This window comes from Lycorma delicatula, chromosome 8 (assembly GCF_047948215.1).
Source record: "Lycorma delicatula isolate Av1 chromosome 8, ASM4794821v1, whole genome shotgun sequence".
Taxonomy (NCBI): Eukaryota; Metazoa; Arthropoda; class Insecta; order Hemiptera; family Fulgoridae; genus Lycorma; species Lycorma delicatula.
Window position 1 is genome coordinate 26,663,093 of NC_134462.1, and position 18,243 is coordinate 26,681,335.

At 29.5% G+C, this 18,243-nt stretch overlaps 1 protein-coding gene across 1 annotated transcript in view; it reads right to left on the minus strand.

Moving 5' to 3' along the window:
- The window catches only part of LOC142329257 (uncharacterized), a 37,831-nt gene extending 20,272 nt beyond the window's left edge, over positions 1–17,559 (minus strand). Inside the window, exons 1-2 of the mRNA XM_075373677.1 lie at positions 17,309–17,559; positions 5,864–6,025 (exon numbers count right to left, since the gene is read on the minus strand). Of these exons, the coding sequence (XP_075229792.1) occupies positions 5,864–6,025; positions 17,309–17,449 (303 nt within the window). The 5' untranslated portion in view covers positions 17,450–17,559. The remainder of the gene's footprint in view (positions 1–5,863; positions 6,026–17,308) is intronic.
- Positions 17,560–18,243: the final 684 nt, after the last annotated feature.

The following is an 18,243-nucleotide window of genomic DNA, read 5'->3' on the forward strand; positions in this document are numbered from 1 at the left end:
CTAAAAAAAAATTCAGTCTGGCTGTAAATTATTTTTAGATAAACAAAAATTTGTCTACAAAAGTATATTTTCCTGGTCTCAAGAAATCTCTCTGTCTGGCTATCATCAATTTGTGAAAGGTGACCTAAGTTTATGGTATCACAGGCAGCTGTTGGTCTGCAAAAATGCACAAGTTAGTTTCAAGTCTAATGAGTTATTTGATTGGGGGTTTGGACTTGTGAGGACAGAAGTGGCTCTTTTATGCACTAGGAACTTCCAAGTCTCTCTTTTTTCTATTTAGCCTCTGGAACCACCGTAGGGTATTACTTCAGAGAATGAATGAGGGTGATGTGTATGAATGAAGTATAGTCTTGTACACACTCAGGTTGATCATTCTTGAAGTGTGGTTAATTGAAACCCAACCACCAAAGAACACTGGTAGCCACAATCTAGTATTCAAATCCATATAAAAGTAATTGCCTTTACTAGGATTTGAACCTTAGAACTCTTGTGACTTCAAAATCAGCTGATTTGTGATGACAAGTTCACCACTAGACCAACCTGGTGGATTTAACTTCCAAGTCTAATGAGTCACTTGATTGCGGGTTGGACTCATGAGGGCAGAGGTGGTATTTTTTTAAGTGGAATCAATTGATATAATCTACAATCATTAGCTACAAAATAATGCTAACAGTATGCAGTGAACTGTGCCCTGTGTTCTTAACTTTGGTAAATTTATACAAATTGTTCTATTAACATTATTTTATATTACTTCAAACCCTTCAGTTCCCACAATATTATTCCCTGTTCCAGGTATAGCACAACTATTACTGCATAATAGAATTTCATTTACTGTCTTCCTCAGGACACAAAGAACTCACACAAGAAATACTGCAACAGTTCTTATAAAATAAGTGACTCCCTTAAGCAGGCACAATATATTCTGAAGCACAGTAAAGATGCTGGTTGGTGATTAACAATTAATCTTGTTTTACAGCCTTTGGCATCAAGTTGGATAGCTTGATAGCAAAAGGATAGCTTGAAAAGCAAAACAAGACAGAAAGTTGGTGCCACATATAACACAGAGGATAACTAAAAGGTATAAAGTAATGGTACTTGATCTTAGGAAGGTGATAAAATTATTGCAATCAGGACTTAATATATAGCATATGACTTGCAAATTCTATCATGATAGAAATGGGTCATTTATCCCTACGTCCAAAGAGAATCTATAGGGGTAAACCCTTGCATTACCATTGATATTACCCAGAAAACAATTTACTTGTAATTTTCTAAACCTTTTTAACTTTTCATTTAGAAATGGAAAAGAAAGTAATTTAAAACTGACAGACAGGGTTTTCAAGGAAATAAATTTTAAAAACGTGCATTAATTCTGTAACTTGAAATCTGAGTTTTACTTTCAGGTTGGCATTATTTACTTCTATAACTATACATTAAGTAATGTTTATGTGCTTTTAATGTTTGTTTTTCACACAACAACTTATATGAAAAACAATCAAGCCAGGAAGTAATAAACAGTAGGTTTCCAATTTACAACACAACCACTTGCAAACCAACTTATAACACTCTTCTTAATTTACTGAAGATAAATGATTACAATGGCAAAAAGAAAAAGATATAATTGCTGTCTATTCATGTGTCCTTTTATTACCAACTGTTTTTATTACCAATCTGATCCACAACTTGACCCTTTCTTATGACTGAATGCTCTTGCATTGCTAATTTGCTTTATCAATTTCACTTTCATTGTATTTTATACAAGACAATATTTTTTTGAAGAAGAATGCAATTTCACAGTGAAAATTTTGAATTTAAAAAATGACACTTTTTCCCGATTGTTTCATGAACTTTTTTACAAAAATTTGTTAAAAGATTTCCATTGCCATGTTTTAGTATTATGTTGGAATTAAACAGTTACATTTCGCAAAGAAATTTTGAAACTAAAAGAATCAGGCATGAAAGGCTGCAAAATATAAGTAATCATATCCAACTATGAGTAACAATGTAAAAAGGTCAAGCATTTAAAAGAAAAAGTGAAACACCAATTCCATTAAAGAAATAAGTTCCCATGAATGACTCATGGGATGTAGAAATACATTTTAACAGAATGTTTTAAACACCAAATACAATTCTGCTAATATGTGTCTTAATGGAACAACTACTTCTCCAAAGATGTAATCAATTATTTATGCATTAAAGGAAAGTAATATAAAACAAAAGAAACATTCTACATCAGTGAAATATGGTTTAATTAATGTAGAAGATGAGGCAAATGATAAAACATTAAAATACTACATGAAGATAAATTGCAGTTGTTCCTGACTACTCTGTAAACTTAAGTAACTGAGGAAGATGAATAATAAATGTAACATTCAATTTTGATGAAGTTGGTCTACATTTCATGTTAAGAACATGTATGGCCTAACAGAAAAATGTTTTCCAGTTTTAAGATCTCAACAGACCAGATAACTGTACTTAAACAAAACAAAGTGATACAGAATCTGATTGTTTAATTAAAATACGACAATTTAATTACACCAAAAAAAACCACAGAAGGAGGATTTTCATGCAGAAATATCATGATTGCAAAAACATGGCTGTGTAATATATTTTTTGACTGTACAATTTACAAACACTCTCCAGAAAATAATTATGTTTTACATAATGAATAAATAAAAAGCAATATGCGTTTTTTTAAATTCAAATTATTCATTTTTAATTATCAACCAAACAAATTAGTTTTACTGAATGTTTATTGCTCACATCAAAATATACTATTCTCTCACTTGTTACACTGCCTTTTTTTAAATAAATTTCAAGCAATATCGAATGAAACGGGTACGTGGTAATAAACAATTAACAATGGCTTAAAACATGAAATAAAACTACCCTCAGTTTATTTTAATTTCAGCAATCTACAGAAACCACTTGTTAAATTTGATTTCAGCCAATGGCATATTTAACCTTACTTCATACCCTTTAATTTCCAAGATTCTACTCCAGATGTTCAAGGTGTAGCAGAATCATCAAGTTGTATGTAAGAGATGCAGTTTATCATCTTACTCAGGACACAGTTATCATTTTATTTACATCAAAAAAGACAGCTGTAAGCACTTAAACATAAATAAAAAAACAATCATTACTGTTTAATTTGGTTCAAATTGTAAGTTAAAATATTTAAAAAAATAAAATTGTCATTAAAAGAATTTAAATAATATTACCACTTTCTTCACAAACATGGACATGGCAAACAAAGGATATCAAATTTTTAAGAAAGCAATTTTTAAGACAACTTCTATTTTCCTTAAATTTTTTCAGTCTGTTGTAGACAGATTTTACAAAACAATTTTTCCATAACCAAGATTAAGACATAAAATTTGTTTATATAACTGAGGTTAAAGGGATTTTAGCTTTAAAAGTGTTTATATAAGACAATTAACTTCAGCAGAATGCAATTTTCAGTATAAATTAACTAATCATATGCATAAAACAATTAGATTTATACACACTTTTACAAAGAATTAATAACATATTTACAAACTAATCAGAGAAAAGAAAAAGAATATGATGGAACTGGTTGAAAATTCCCTTGAATGTAAGTGCTATAAAAGCCTGACATTTTAGCAATAATGAGTGATAGTAAAACCACACTCTAGACCACTTTCAAACATTCCAAGTACCTTACAACACCTCTAATGCAAATTAATTAAAACAACTACAATATTTTTGTATTTCATGGTGTGAAAGCCACATTTATAGTTTTGAGAGATTAGTTTATAGTTTACTAATCACTCCGTTCTCTTTTTTATTTACTTCATCATATTGTTAGTCCTTTTTATGTTTTTGTAGATTTATTGTGCAAATAAAGAATTTTTAAAAATGGATCTAACATTTAGAAAGAAGGCTACTGTAGTACTGCTGTATACTGTATATAACTACAGCATACTCGAAGTGAGATAGCCCTGGGCACCAAACTAAAAATTGCACAAGCTCTCCCTCTTTTCACTGTAGTAGATCAATCTGATGCTATGTACATCATTTTTGAGAGCACCACCTGTGACCAAACCTTTGCTTCAATGTAGGGGGACCCTCAATGTTGGTTGTTATCTGATCAATGGGGTTGCCATTTTTTTTTACCTTATCTGACAAGTCTCTGAACTTAGTGTTTTTATTGATTAATATCCTGTAACACTTCAATGCAGGGAAAGGGTAGACTACTGTGATTTTGACCCTGAACAAAATCGGAACCAACTTCCATCTACCTGAACCCACTACACTGCTTGAGTTTTTTCAAGCAAAAGCTGAAGTCTGAAATCCTGCATTTGCGAGAAGATAATATTTAACACCTTTTTCCCCAGTGTCTATCGCTACTCATTCCAACTTTGCCATCACAACAAGCACCAAGTCATCGGCAAACCTGATCAAGGCTATCTCTTTGGGAAGTGCGACAGACAGAACTTTACTGCCTTTGTCAACATCTTTGTTTCATAGGTTGGTTCTAACACTGAACTCTATGGGACACCAAACTATCCTGAACTGCACTTCTCCCTTGGATGAACAACCTGTCACCAACTCTTTGGCGAGATAACATTCGATAGTCCTCCTCAGATAGACTTAAGCCACATCTTTTAAGTGAGTGGAAAATTGTGCCTCATCGTACACTATTAAAAGTGTTTTTAACATCAAAAAGGATATCAGCAGGAATCAAACCAAATATGACAGTAATGTACACCTAGGACCTGATTTATCAGCCTGATTAATCTGCTGTGTTTTAATCAGATCTTACAGAATACCACCTTTATATATATAAAACAAATATCTTCAGGACAAAAGGGCTAAAAGTACTTAACTGCCGTGGAAATTTACCCGATAAGAACTCTAAATGAAAACCTATGGTCCATCTGTAACAACCAACTTAGGAAAATGGATTGCACAATATTGAAAAGAAAATAATAAACACTAAAATCATTTTAATGTAATTTTCCTCCCCACTGTAAAGAAATAATTATATACAAAAATAATCTTTCTTGTTTCAATTAATTTACACAATATGTAGTTTTTTGCACAATCTCAAGTGTATAACCTTTGATACGTATATGTAGACTGCTAAACCCAGTACCCTTGGCATGCCTAAATAGGACAGTTATAATATGGGTAAAAACATGTATCATGTATCATTTAAACTACAAATTTACATAACAACCTCTCTACTTAAAAAATGACAGCATTACAATAATAAATTTCATAGTCATAAATTATGTCAGTCACTTTTGTGAGCCACATTTTCCTAATCTTGAGAATTTTAAGTATGTATTAAAAAACATAAAATATGATAATAAAACTCATTTAATCTTTTACATCTTGAAGCTTTTTACCATAATATTTAACCTCAACTTTTAATTTCTTTAACTTAATTTTTGTCTTAAAATTTTTACACCTTGACCATATTTAATTATTTTTTAATTCATATCATATATAAATAAATTCTAATATGGATAAGTTTCAGCTGTTATGAGTTTAAAAATTGCATAAAATAACAAAAATTAAAAAAAAAAAACAATCCCATACAAACATCATAAAAAGATTAATGAGCAACATAACTATCTACAGTAATAATGAAGACAAAAATATAAAATTCCTAAAAATGATTGTATTTCCCTGCTTCCTATATTAATATAGTCTGCATAAATATTACATAAAAAATAATCAAAGGGTACAAATTCAAATAATCAAGTATTAAAAAACCATAATTTATTTGATGTATCATTAGGACAGGACAGCACTGACCAAAAACATATAAAATATGCTGGCAAGCTAGAAAGAAATCAAAAATATTAATATTGTAGTATTTGTTAAAACTCACTTTTCCCTCACGAATGAATTCCTCTGAATGACGCAGAGTTGAAAAATACCCCTCTAACATATTTTCAGCATTGATACATGTTTCTCTAAAATCATAGAAGCCTTCTAATTTATCAGCACAATGTGTACATATTATCTTTGGCAATGAATCATCTTCACAAACCTGCATAACACAAGAATACATATAATTAGACACTTTTTATTTGGTGCATCAGCAAATGATGATTTTGGACTCGGCTATCGCAATGCATTAAAGTATATCTTAACAAAAAATTATAAAAACCCCCCCTAGCTTCATTAGTTAATTAGTTACTATTATTTTATTAAATAATCTAAAATGTGGGTGTAAGTAAATTCCAGTTACACATAAGAATGATATTACATCAAACAGAATAATTTGCTAGATAATAAAAATGATGACATCTTGTAAAAATAAAAATACTTTGTTTCTTAACATCAATGAGTATTAACTCATAATTATCTAACTCCATGTAACCCAAATTTTGTTACCTTTGGTACCCCTCCTTCACAACAAAATGGAAAATAGATGCATATAAATAGTCTGATTTTAGAATGCTGTTTATTACACATCCATCAATTTTTGGAATCTGATTTTATGAGATAAAAGCATACCATCAAGAGGATTAAAGATTTTTAACTATTGTTATGATCCAATTTATATAAAAAATTGAAATACTGCAATATTTTTTTTTTCAAAAAGAGTTTTACCTTCATAAAAAAATCATATAGAATAAACAGTAGTTTGTGTGTTCTACTGCTCTCAAACCCCTAAATTAACAAAACATTATGTGTTGCATATTACTCTAACTTTTTTCAAAGCATATTCTACTGTCAAAAAATTAAGCAGGAGAAAATGTATGTGCTTCTTTCCTATTAAAAGAGTCATGTCCCATAACCCCTCCAATTAAAAAATAATAATAATAATAATGATATTGAAATTGTTTTCTATGTTTTCTATTATAAGAAAAAATATACAAAATTACATGAATAGCAGTTTCAGACTCCTACAGGATTCTACTTCTCCTTCCACCCAAAATTAAAAACCAAAGTATTGTGATATTCTATCTTAGCTGAGTAATAAAATCACACAAGGAAAAAATTGGTGAAAATTCAACACAAACTTATGAGAATGTACAACAGGTCTAAGGAAATCAGGATCTACCCAGATTTCAAGTCTTTTGATGGCAAAAGGCATTTTTATACAGCCATGAAACTGTAGATGGAGAGTTCTGCTGTAAACCTTTTCTATCAAAAACATGAAAACTCTAATGGAGTGAGTGAGATCATATCTCACTCAGAATGTTAACTAGTAAACTGAATTTAAACTGTTTTATTGTTCACATTCTAATCCAGGAATTGAAAGTGTAAAAAATGTATACAAAATTGGTTCTAAAAAACCTCACAGTCAAGCAGAATAAGATTTGAAAGGCTACGTGTGTATGTCCTGACCTGCAAGCAGAGTGATCTGAATTTTCTCAAAAATTTAATAAATCAAGCACACATCATAGATTTTCAAGTACGATCCTAAAATTTAACATCAAGGACATAATTAACACACAAGTACCTCACATCACATCTTCAAAATGTAAGAATGAACTATAAAAAATTAAATTGATATTCTTTTATTTTTTGACAGCCAAGTGATTACTCACAAGGGAATATGTTGCAAGAACAAACTGTTTATCAAAATTACTCTCTTGAGGACCTTGAAAAGCTTGGAAAATTGTTGTTCACACATGTTAAAGCATTACAGATGATCGGGAACTACATGAGAACACTTTTTGTGATCTGATACTCTCCATCATAGAATTTTGTCCAGTATGGTATTTCAGTGGTTCTACATTCCCCCTACTCTCCTGATTGGAGTTCTAGAGACTTTTTTATTCATTTATCAATTTTATGAACTGAATGAATGCTTATACATTAAAATACTATTACTAACTAATAGGTAATCATAAATTAACTTCTTATTGAGATGCTACAATATAATAATGGTACAATTAACGATTTCAAAAAATTACACTATTTCAAAAAATAATATTTATTTATAGATAAATTATTTTTCCCCAACTGAAAATCCATCTGAAATTAAGGACAACATTGAAAAACCTATGACTAGTCAGCCATAACAATCCCATCTGAGGACTTCCAGTGGTGTGTAGCTTCTCAAGAAAACTAATTTAATGGAAGCAATTCCAATCTGTAGGTTAGTCGTAAAACAGTTGCATGTACTTTTCTAACATATCTTAAAAAAATTACTAGATGTGTCCTCAAATGTTTATTTTATGGGTACACTTATCACCACAGTAAAATATCACTACTTTACTAATATTAAAAAAAGCAGTCTTAAAAAAGTATAAGAGGATATGAATAATGTATGATGTAAAAGTTGTATTTTTTAAGAGAATTAAAAATATCAGTAATAACTGATAAATGTTTAATTCATACTAATACTGATAATAAACATAATGTGTAAAAAGAAAATAGTAATCTACACACACACAAACACACATTTTATATATATATATATATATATATATGATTTTAAAACCTTTGTATTCAGAAGTATGGTTAATATTGTAAATACAATTCAACAATAGTTTTAGTGTAAACAAAGTATAACATAATAGAACTAATTAATATTTATTTGCTGCTATGTGTTCTGATGTACATACAAGTGTGTACACAAACAATAAACATAAAATTTATAGAATATATAATCAATATGATTGAAAATACTAATCAATTCTTGCACAAAAGCCTGTGTGACATATGTTTCTAGTATTTGATTACAATAAGTGTTTGATAATGATAATCGTTGATAAGAAACTATGTCAATAAGCAGTTCAAATGGCTTTATTACCATCAATTAAAGGGCAATGACTTCTTTAACAAGTAAGCATTGGCCACATTAGATATTCACTCTATTCTATACATATTACATTACATAAATATATCATATACATTTATAATTTATAAAAAAAATGTTATTACTTTTAGTACAAATTAATTAATAACAAAAATATGTACCTACAAAATTGTCAGATTTTGATATTTTAGAGTTGTGGTCAGTTGCAATGAAAATGATAATGATTATTCAAATTTCTTTTTCAAAGTGTGATAAATTCTATTAGGTTTAAGATAATGATTAATTACAAACTAAGTTAATTAGCAAATTATAAATTCCAGATATAAAAAGAATTTTCTTTAAAAATATAAAATCAAATGGTAAAATTATACCGAAATAACTTTAAAAAAAAATAAAACCAACTTCAAAAAAATTGCAGTAAAAATTTTTTTTCATTTCTTTATTTTTCAACTTTTAGAAATTGGCACAAAGTTAAAAACAAGGTACCAAAGTTTTAGAAACCCCCAACCTAACTTGGCAGCCAAAAATTAAAAACTAACTGAAAAAAATACCATTTATTAATTTTTAGCACAAGTTTTTTTAATAAATTTTATTTTATATTTTTTAAATTTATTTTAACATTCTTCAATTTCATGTTTGTTTAAAGTTTGGATGAGCCACAAAACTGTTCACAAAAAAAGTACTTGAAAGAAATCCAAACACTTTTTACTGTTTGCCTTGCTAAGAAATAAGTATTTTGTAAACTAATGAGTTTACTTTTTTTTTGGAGGGGGTTTAAAAACCTTTAAATTTTTCTAGAATGAGTGAATATTTATTGTATTTTTAACTGTGCTTTGATAAAAAAATAATGTAGAGAAAAAACAAAGTAGAGAGGCAACAAAAAATATATATTGAAATATAGGAATACAAATTACCCAAGTTTTTCTTGTAATTTCTTGAATTTTTACTTGAAAATACTGTAAACATCAGAATCAATTGTCCCATCACGATACATAACATGATGCTGCTATAAGCCAATACTAACCAGCAATGACAAAAATACTGTCCAAGCTGGCAATGTAATTTTCTATTTAAAGAATCATTCACTTATCCAGAAAATATTTCAGGGACCACTACAGGAACTACCTCAAACATGATAAGACCTGATCTCCATCAGTCCATTAAGTGAAGAGTAAGGTCTGTACATACATAAATGAGGGCTGCTCTAAAAGTTTACAACCATACTCTTTCTTTACTTTCCAGGTGAATACACAGTACTGTGCAAATTAATATGAACACAGATGTTACTTAATAAAAAGTAACTTTATTTAGAAAAAAGAACATACCTGTACAATTTGTGAATATTTAATAATTAATATTTTCTTTATTCTTAATTACTTCAGGTACATGATTTGGCATCAATTCAACAAGTGTATTACATATTTTTTTGACTTCAACATGAAACCATACTGATATTAGTGCTTTAATGAGGTATCAATTTTTATGGAATAATTCATCTTTGAGAGTCGTTTTTTGACTACTGCCCTAAGATTTTCAACTGGGTTTAAGTCTGGGGAGTGCCTAGCGACAGGAGCTTTAATGTTTCATTCTTCTAAAACTTTTCCACTTTTTTGACAGTGTGGTATGGCACCGAATCTTGTTGTAGCACTCTGTTACCATAAGAAAATTTGTTTTGAAGTTGTGCCAGAATACTTTCCTTCAGAATCTTGATATAGCCATTACGTTTCAACAAACTACCTCCTTTAAGTAATGAACAAGGGCCTTTAAATGTGAAACAACCCCAAAACATTTTTTCTCTGGGTATGCAAGTGATAGTTGGATATAAGCTGGTGATGTACAGGGTGATTCAAAGAAACGGGAAATTTTGAAAGTTGTGTTGGTAGCCTTGGGCGATTGGTACCACTTGATAAGTGGCGCCAGCCTCTCTAACCTAACCTGCCATTTAGTTGTCGTGGATCCTTGGAGCAGTGCGCAACGTGCATTTGCTATCAAAGCGTTTTACAAAAACAATGACAGTGTGGAGGGAGAGCGTAGAGAATTTCGCTGTCATTTTAATCTGGGACGGCACGACCGTGTTCCATCAGCACATGCAATTAAAACATGGATATCTAATTTTGAGGAAACTGGTTCGGCAATGAAAAAAAAACCTCCAGGCTGTGAGCGAACCGTCTGTACACCACAGAATGTTCAAGCTTTACAAGATGCTGTCACACGAAGTCCACATCGGTCAATCCGTCGTCTCTCAGCATCTTTACAATTGCATAGTTCAAGTGTTCGAAGAATGTTAGTGAAAGACTTGCAATTCCATCCACACAGAATTGTGCGAGCACAATTCTGTATTGTAATGCCTCAGAAGATAAATGATAACGAAGAGTTTGTTCACGAACTGTGGATGTCAGACGAAGCGCATTTCCACCTCAGTGGATTTGTTAACAAGCAAAATTTCAGATACTGGGCACAAGAAAATCCTACGCAGCTACACCAGCATCCGTTCCACAGCCAGAAAGTGACTGTGTGGTGTGCTATGTCATCTTATGGTGTTATAGGCCCTTTTTTTTTTTTGAGGATGACAACGATCTTGCAATTACAGTGACGTCAGCTCGTTACGTAGCCATGCTTGAAACCTTTGTTGTGGAACAACAAAAGAGATTTCCATCAATTCTTAACAGAGCCTGGTTTCAACAAGACGGAGCAACGTCACATACTGCACGAATATCGATGGCAGCTGTACGCCGATTGTTTGGACAACGTGTCATTTCACGAAATGGTGACAGTAGATGGCCTCCCAGATCGCCTGATCTCTCAGCTTGCGATTACTTTTTGTGGGGTCACCTTAAAAGCAAAGTGTTCCACAGTAGACCTGCTACAACGGAAGAACTGAAGGCAAAGATCCGAGAAGCAATTGTGGAAATTCCAGTTGAGATGTTACGTCAAACCATGAACAATTTAACGAAGAGACTTCGTGAGTGTTTACGTAGAAGAGGAGGTCACCTGCAAGATGTCATCTTTAAAAAATACACTAAAATGTATGTATCCTAAAATGGCAACATTTGTACAATTACATGAAATAAAATTAATTTTCTAAAAAAATTTTTCATTGTTAGTTAATTTAAAAAATTTCCCGTTTCTTTGAATCACCCTGTATTTTCATTTGATGCTTTTCTAATCTATGGACCCTTTGCCCTTGATTGGAAGTCCAAAAAAATTGGAAAACCTTTCCAATCTTCTTTGGTCCAGATGGCATGTACTTTGGCCACAAGAGCTTTTTTTTTGCAAATTGCTGGTGTTAAAAGCAGTTTTTTAGCTGGCCGATGAGCTTTCTGTCCAGCTGCAAGAATTGAGGGTTTTTCGGTTGTCACGTGTAAATCTGTTCAGTGACTGCTAATTCTCAATTTAAGACCACAGTAGATAATTTTGAATCAAATTTACTTTTTTTCACAAATAATCCTGTAAGAGAGTAGAAACAGCCACATTTATGTTTCCTTTGAGGTGAAAGGAACCAGTTTCTTTCAATTGTTTTAAAATAACATTCCCTGACTCTAGTCCAACACCACACTCAGAAGCTGTTTGTCACTGTGTCATCATGATATGCTCAGAAAGAGAAGCAATTTTTGAATGCTTTCTTGGAGTTATGACATATATATTCAAGACATGCAGAACAAAAAACACTGTAATAAAAAATGAAATAAACTTTTACTAAACTCTATTTATAATATGAAAACTGCTAAATAAGGAAAGAACAATAACCTCACTCACATTACACAGATATCTTAAAGAACAGATGTAGTTAAGCAGTGTAGACACAAGATAGAAGTAAACAAAAAATCCCCTGTGTTTGGATTAATTTGCACACTCCTGTAGCTAGAATAGGTATATTACGGGGATAAGTATGGTGATCATTGAAAAAATAGATCATTGTAAAAAATATCGGGTTTATCAATTTTTTACATTTTAAGGTCCAACTAGTTTAATCTGACAAAAAAAAAACCATAAATATGTATGCATGAATCTGTATACATATGTGTCACACTGTTTTTTTGGTCTTGCATCTCAGAAATACCACACCAATTTTCTTCAAATTAGCTCAAATATTTCTATATATGGGGCACTGATCATATTAATTTTTTTTTAAATTTGTTAAAGGAGTGGGTCATGTGAAAAAACCAATTTCGATTTTCTTCAGAGGCATTTTAGAAAAAACATTTTATTAAAGCAAATTTGATACCAAAAATACATACATAAATAATCCACAAGAAATTTTTTTTCAAAAAATCAACTGTCACCTCTTTCAATTGAAATATATGGTTTTTGTACTTTGCTCTACCTCAATTTGGTTTAAATATTATTTTTTTTTTTTTTTTTAATTTTCAAAGTTTATACTTTATATACATAAATCATACATAGCTATCAAGAAATATCTACATTTTTTAAAATTACAGACCCCCAGATCCAAAATGCAGAAAATTTTTTTTTTCTTATTTTAGCCTGTATTGAAGGGGGTGTTGGATTTAGAATAAACTTTACTGAAGCAAATTTGTTAAGCTTAACCTACATATAAATATTTTTTGAAAAATTGTTATTAAAATTTTTACCCATTACTGAAAAATATGTATTCTGTGTTTTGTTTTTTGCTCTAACACTTTTTATTATTAAAAAAAAAAATTTGTTTCTTCAACAAAGAAAAAATGGTTATTAAAACTAAGTAGCTTTGACACTTATCATATTCTGGACCCAAAATGAGAAGTAGTTTTTTCATTATTTCAAAAAAGTTATACTTTATATTTTCAATGTTTTTAACAGTTCCTTTTTAAATTTAGTTTTATTTTTTTGGATCGTCTTTAAACAAACATTTTTCCTACATTTTCCCCAGAGAATAAGCAAGTCCCTAAAAACAAAAATCGTTTCATTTAAAATTTCAAAATTTTGTTCATCAAATCTCAGTTTGATAATCCTGACTTGACCAGCATGGCCAGGATACTCATGCAATATTTTGCCAATTTTTCTCAAAAGTATTTGAATGCAAACAGTAACACATGGTAGATATACTAGATCTCCAAACAATTTAAAGTAAAAAAATCTGTTCTGAATAAATAAAGATCTTTGCAAAAGCATTTAAAGGTGATGACAAAAACCAGGAGCTAATAATAAATTTTAATAGAACTAATTCATTTGATATTTAGACTATAAATTTTCCCAAGTTTTAACATTACTTTTTTTAATCACCATACATGATTATTTTTCATCATAGTATATTTCTAACCTTTACTCAGTACATTTTTTAAATAGTGTGGTAAATACAGCTGTGTATTATATTCACTAAAATATGGTATGTATCATGCAATTCTAAATGGTCACAAAATGAGGTAAAACATTCTACTGAGTAAACAATGAAATAAACACATAATAATCAGTAATGTATCTGACAAAAGAAATTAATCTTGAGAGGAAACCCAACTATCTAACTATAAATTCATAATAGGTATGAAAAATGTATGTTTTTGGTTTTATACTTGTAACTTCTGAATTTCAGAAAATAAATACTGCAAATAGAAATTTATGTTCTCATTTGAATATATTCCTCAAGGACACTTTTGTTTTTTAATTTAATAACAAAGATAAGTACATTAAAATAATATAGCAACTGTCTCAAATCTGGAACATGTAACTCAACTTTCATGTTAAAGCAAAATTCTACAAAAGGGTTCATGTTTATTTTATATTCATATAAAATGAAGATAATAATGCAATTTCAACAATGACATTATTATCTCCAATTTTACTTAATGTCTGTTCATTCAATGCAAACATACATACCTCCTACTTGTACATGTTCAGTCAACAAAAATAAAATACAAATTATCTATTTTACATAAGCCAATGCAACATAATTAAATAGTATTTTCAGGTTAAACAGAAACTTTTAATTTTTACAATGTTATTATACCTGGAGATTAGAACATGAAAACTCGCCACTCAATAATAAAGGAAATAATCTATAGATCTCACTTTTTCAAAAATCTATTCAATACTTATTTTAAATACTAATAACATAAAAATCATAATTTATCTTTGTCTTCATAAAATCTATATCTTCAACACCAGTTTAATAAGTGATAAACAAAACAGTACGTACTTGAAAAAGATGTTAAATTTATTTAGATATGTACTGAGTTTTTTTTTACTAACACTTCAAAATTGTTTTACTTATTTATTATTGTCATATAGCTTATCCACTATTACATCATAAAATTATAGTTTTTATACTTAAAGAACTAGACAATTTATTCTGTTGAATTTAATAATTTTTAAATACAACCCTAATCAATTTTGTCCTATTTTCTTCAATTCACCTCCAAGCAAATGCTGAAGCAATTTATTTTATATTACACATAGTCTGATGAAAGCTAAATCATGTACAATTATGTTCTGACCTGAACAAATATTTTCTTATTTGTTAGAAAGAAATGGGGTATTAACTATTAACTGGGCTGCACTCCATTATTGACAATTTTACTACTATTGTTGAACAGGTTTAATTCATTACTCTACCTACTACTTCTAAAAGTGTAACTGCTAACTACAAGAACAGCAGCAACAAAGATTTAATTTTTATCTTTACACAAACCCCCTAACATCCATTATTAGATGAATATTCTGTAAAAATTTTTTTTCTAGCATGTGTAGATTATTAACTCCTCCTCATATAAAATAAGTAAAAGATAGTAATACAGTTTCAACAGTAGCATTATGATCTTCAATGTAACTTAATGGCTATTCATTCAATGTAAACCTATCTCCTACTTGTACATGTTCAATCCACATAAGTATTTTACAGTGTAGTAAGTTGCCAGTCAAAGAAATCGAAACTAGTGAATTCTTTGAACCATCAGTAAACCAACTGCAAAAATTACAATTGAAATTTTGTCTCCTTAAAATTAGTTAAAAATATGTAAAACTTCTAACTTCTATTTTCATTACAAGCATGAATTCTGTACCTCCATTTTATAGTCAGTGTAAGAATAGCTTCTTTGCTTGGCTGTTACTGCATTGTTGGTTTGCTAAAAAAATGACAAAATCTTGTAGAAACCAAATGGCTGTACTTTTATTTGACAATTTCTACAGATTCATTACCAAGGCTTAAAACCATACAAACTCACAACAATACTGAAATGAATTAATGTAAGGCTAATCAGAGAAAGAAATATTGATTCTGTAGGGCCACTACAGCAGTCAGATAACATAAATTAATAAACTGTTATTACATAATACCAATGGGATAATAGTCTCTGCATACAAATATGTACTACAGCAACCTGGTAAGAAAACCCACCACCAAATCATTGCTTTTCTTGTACAAAAATACAATTTTTATGTTTAATAAGAAAACAGACCTAAATGTGGGAAAAATAATTAGCTATTTCTTTAAACTTGGATTTACACAAGTTATAATGTAGAAAAATATCAGTGTCAAAATTCATGACAAAAATGGAGTGTGGCTAAGCTAATGGAAAGTACGAAATAGAAAAAAAAAATCAATCAAATTTAAAAATACGTAACAGTTCAAGGATTTTTCAGCCGTTTCACATTACTTGATGGCAAAATATGACAATTTTTCACTGTGGATAGAACTTCAAAAGATAATTCACAATTTATTAAGCATATGCTTACACTTCTCTTCTATGGATAATTTTGTTTTATTTGTTGTACTTTACATGATCCAAACAAACACTAATTTTCCACCTGTACTTTAGAATGCAATAAGAATATACATAATATTGATAAATATTCAGTGTCAAAACAACAATTTACATAAAATGAATAGGATAATAAAACTGATTACGCAAAATCTTAAAAGGCATCACTTTCATACTTAAAAAGGAATTAATAAAAAATCTGACAATGGTCTAAGGATCTCTCTTAGTTAACATAAGATAAAATTGATAATATAAAAAACATAAGTTAATCATAAAATTTTTAGTGCACAAATAAGAACTTACTGACAAACCCATCACAAGTACTTCTTAACCCAATACTACTCATACCTACCCACCTATATTTAAATCAAGTTAAAAGCATCTGGCAACTGTGTAAAAAGAATAACTGCATTACAAGATATGTGCACAATACTGTAACACATATGTACACATAACCAAAGAAAAAATTTGACCAGCAAAAGCTGATCTATTCTTAACCTTAAGAAAAAAATTTAAATTACTCATTTTGTGAACAAGTAACATTACTAGAACCAAAACAAAAACTAAAATTAGATCAAATATATGGGCATTATATCAACTAAGATTAGGTTAGTAACATATTGACACGATCAAAATCGTAATTATAATTCAGATAACAAGTGACACAGAAAATTTACACCTTATAAAATCAGAGTACTGTAAATCAATGGTTTTTCGGAATAAAATCTAAAAAGACATTAAATGAAATTCTGTTTATCATTTAACAAAAATAAAATGTTAGGTTATTTATTAAATTTATAAAATAATTAACGACCCATCATAAACTTTTAAATACTGATAGTAATAAATAACTTCCACTTGCCTGGAGGGGAAGACAAACTTGTATCTTAGTGGGGAGTTGCCGTCTCCTTCCTTCTTCTCTAAATATATGTATTTTAGTACCTTCACTAGACGTACAAAGGCGGCAAAGCTCATAATAATTTACTCTTCTGTATCCAGACATAATTTCAATTCAGTCTTCTATAAATATCTCTAAAAATAATAAATATCATTAAATAAATAAAATTAACAAAACTGACTTTGTTAAAGTTAATTACAACCTATTCCATTAAAACAAATATTACAACGATACGGTATATTCATGCTATGATTACGTCGCAATCATTATGTTACTATCGAAAATACGACAGTCGATATACTTACCACTATCGAGATAATGAATAATTAAAGAAAAACTTTAAGCGGAGATAGAATTTTACCTTATTCTCTCCATTTCGAACATCTTACTGCATTAAAAAAGTAATGCATTTATTAAACAATTAAGTTTTTTATTAAACCACTAAAAATATATCATACTATACAAAGTTGATACATGAATTATAATCTACATGTTATCTAAATTTAATACAATTATATTAGTAAGGAATACCAAAATGTAGTTATTAATGTTTTTACCACTAAAATTGCCGTTAACATGCAATACTGTTTTTAGAAATTCTCATGGATAGTTAATATTTTATCAAATAGTTAATATTTTATTCATGTATTTCTGTTTAAAATACATTTTGTGCTTTCTCATAAAGTCAAATTAATTTTCAGAATAAAAACATTGGCTCTCAGATAATTTTTTGGTGCCCATACCTAAATATAAATTAAAAAGATATAATTAACTTGAAAATTTTATTTTTGTATTTCCATATGTTCATATTTGTGAATATGCTGAGTACAGAGAAAAACGGTCATTTGTTCCTAAAAATACCATTTGCAAATCCCATACTACATTTTACATAGCAAATG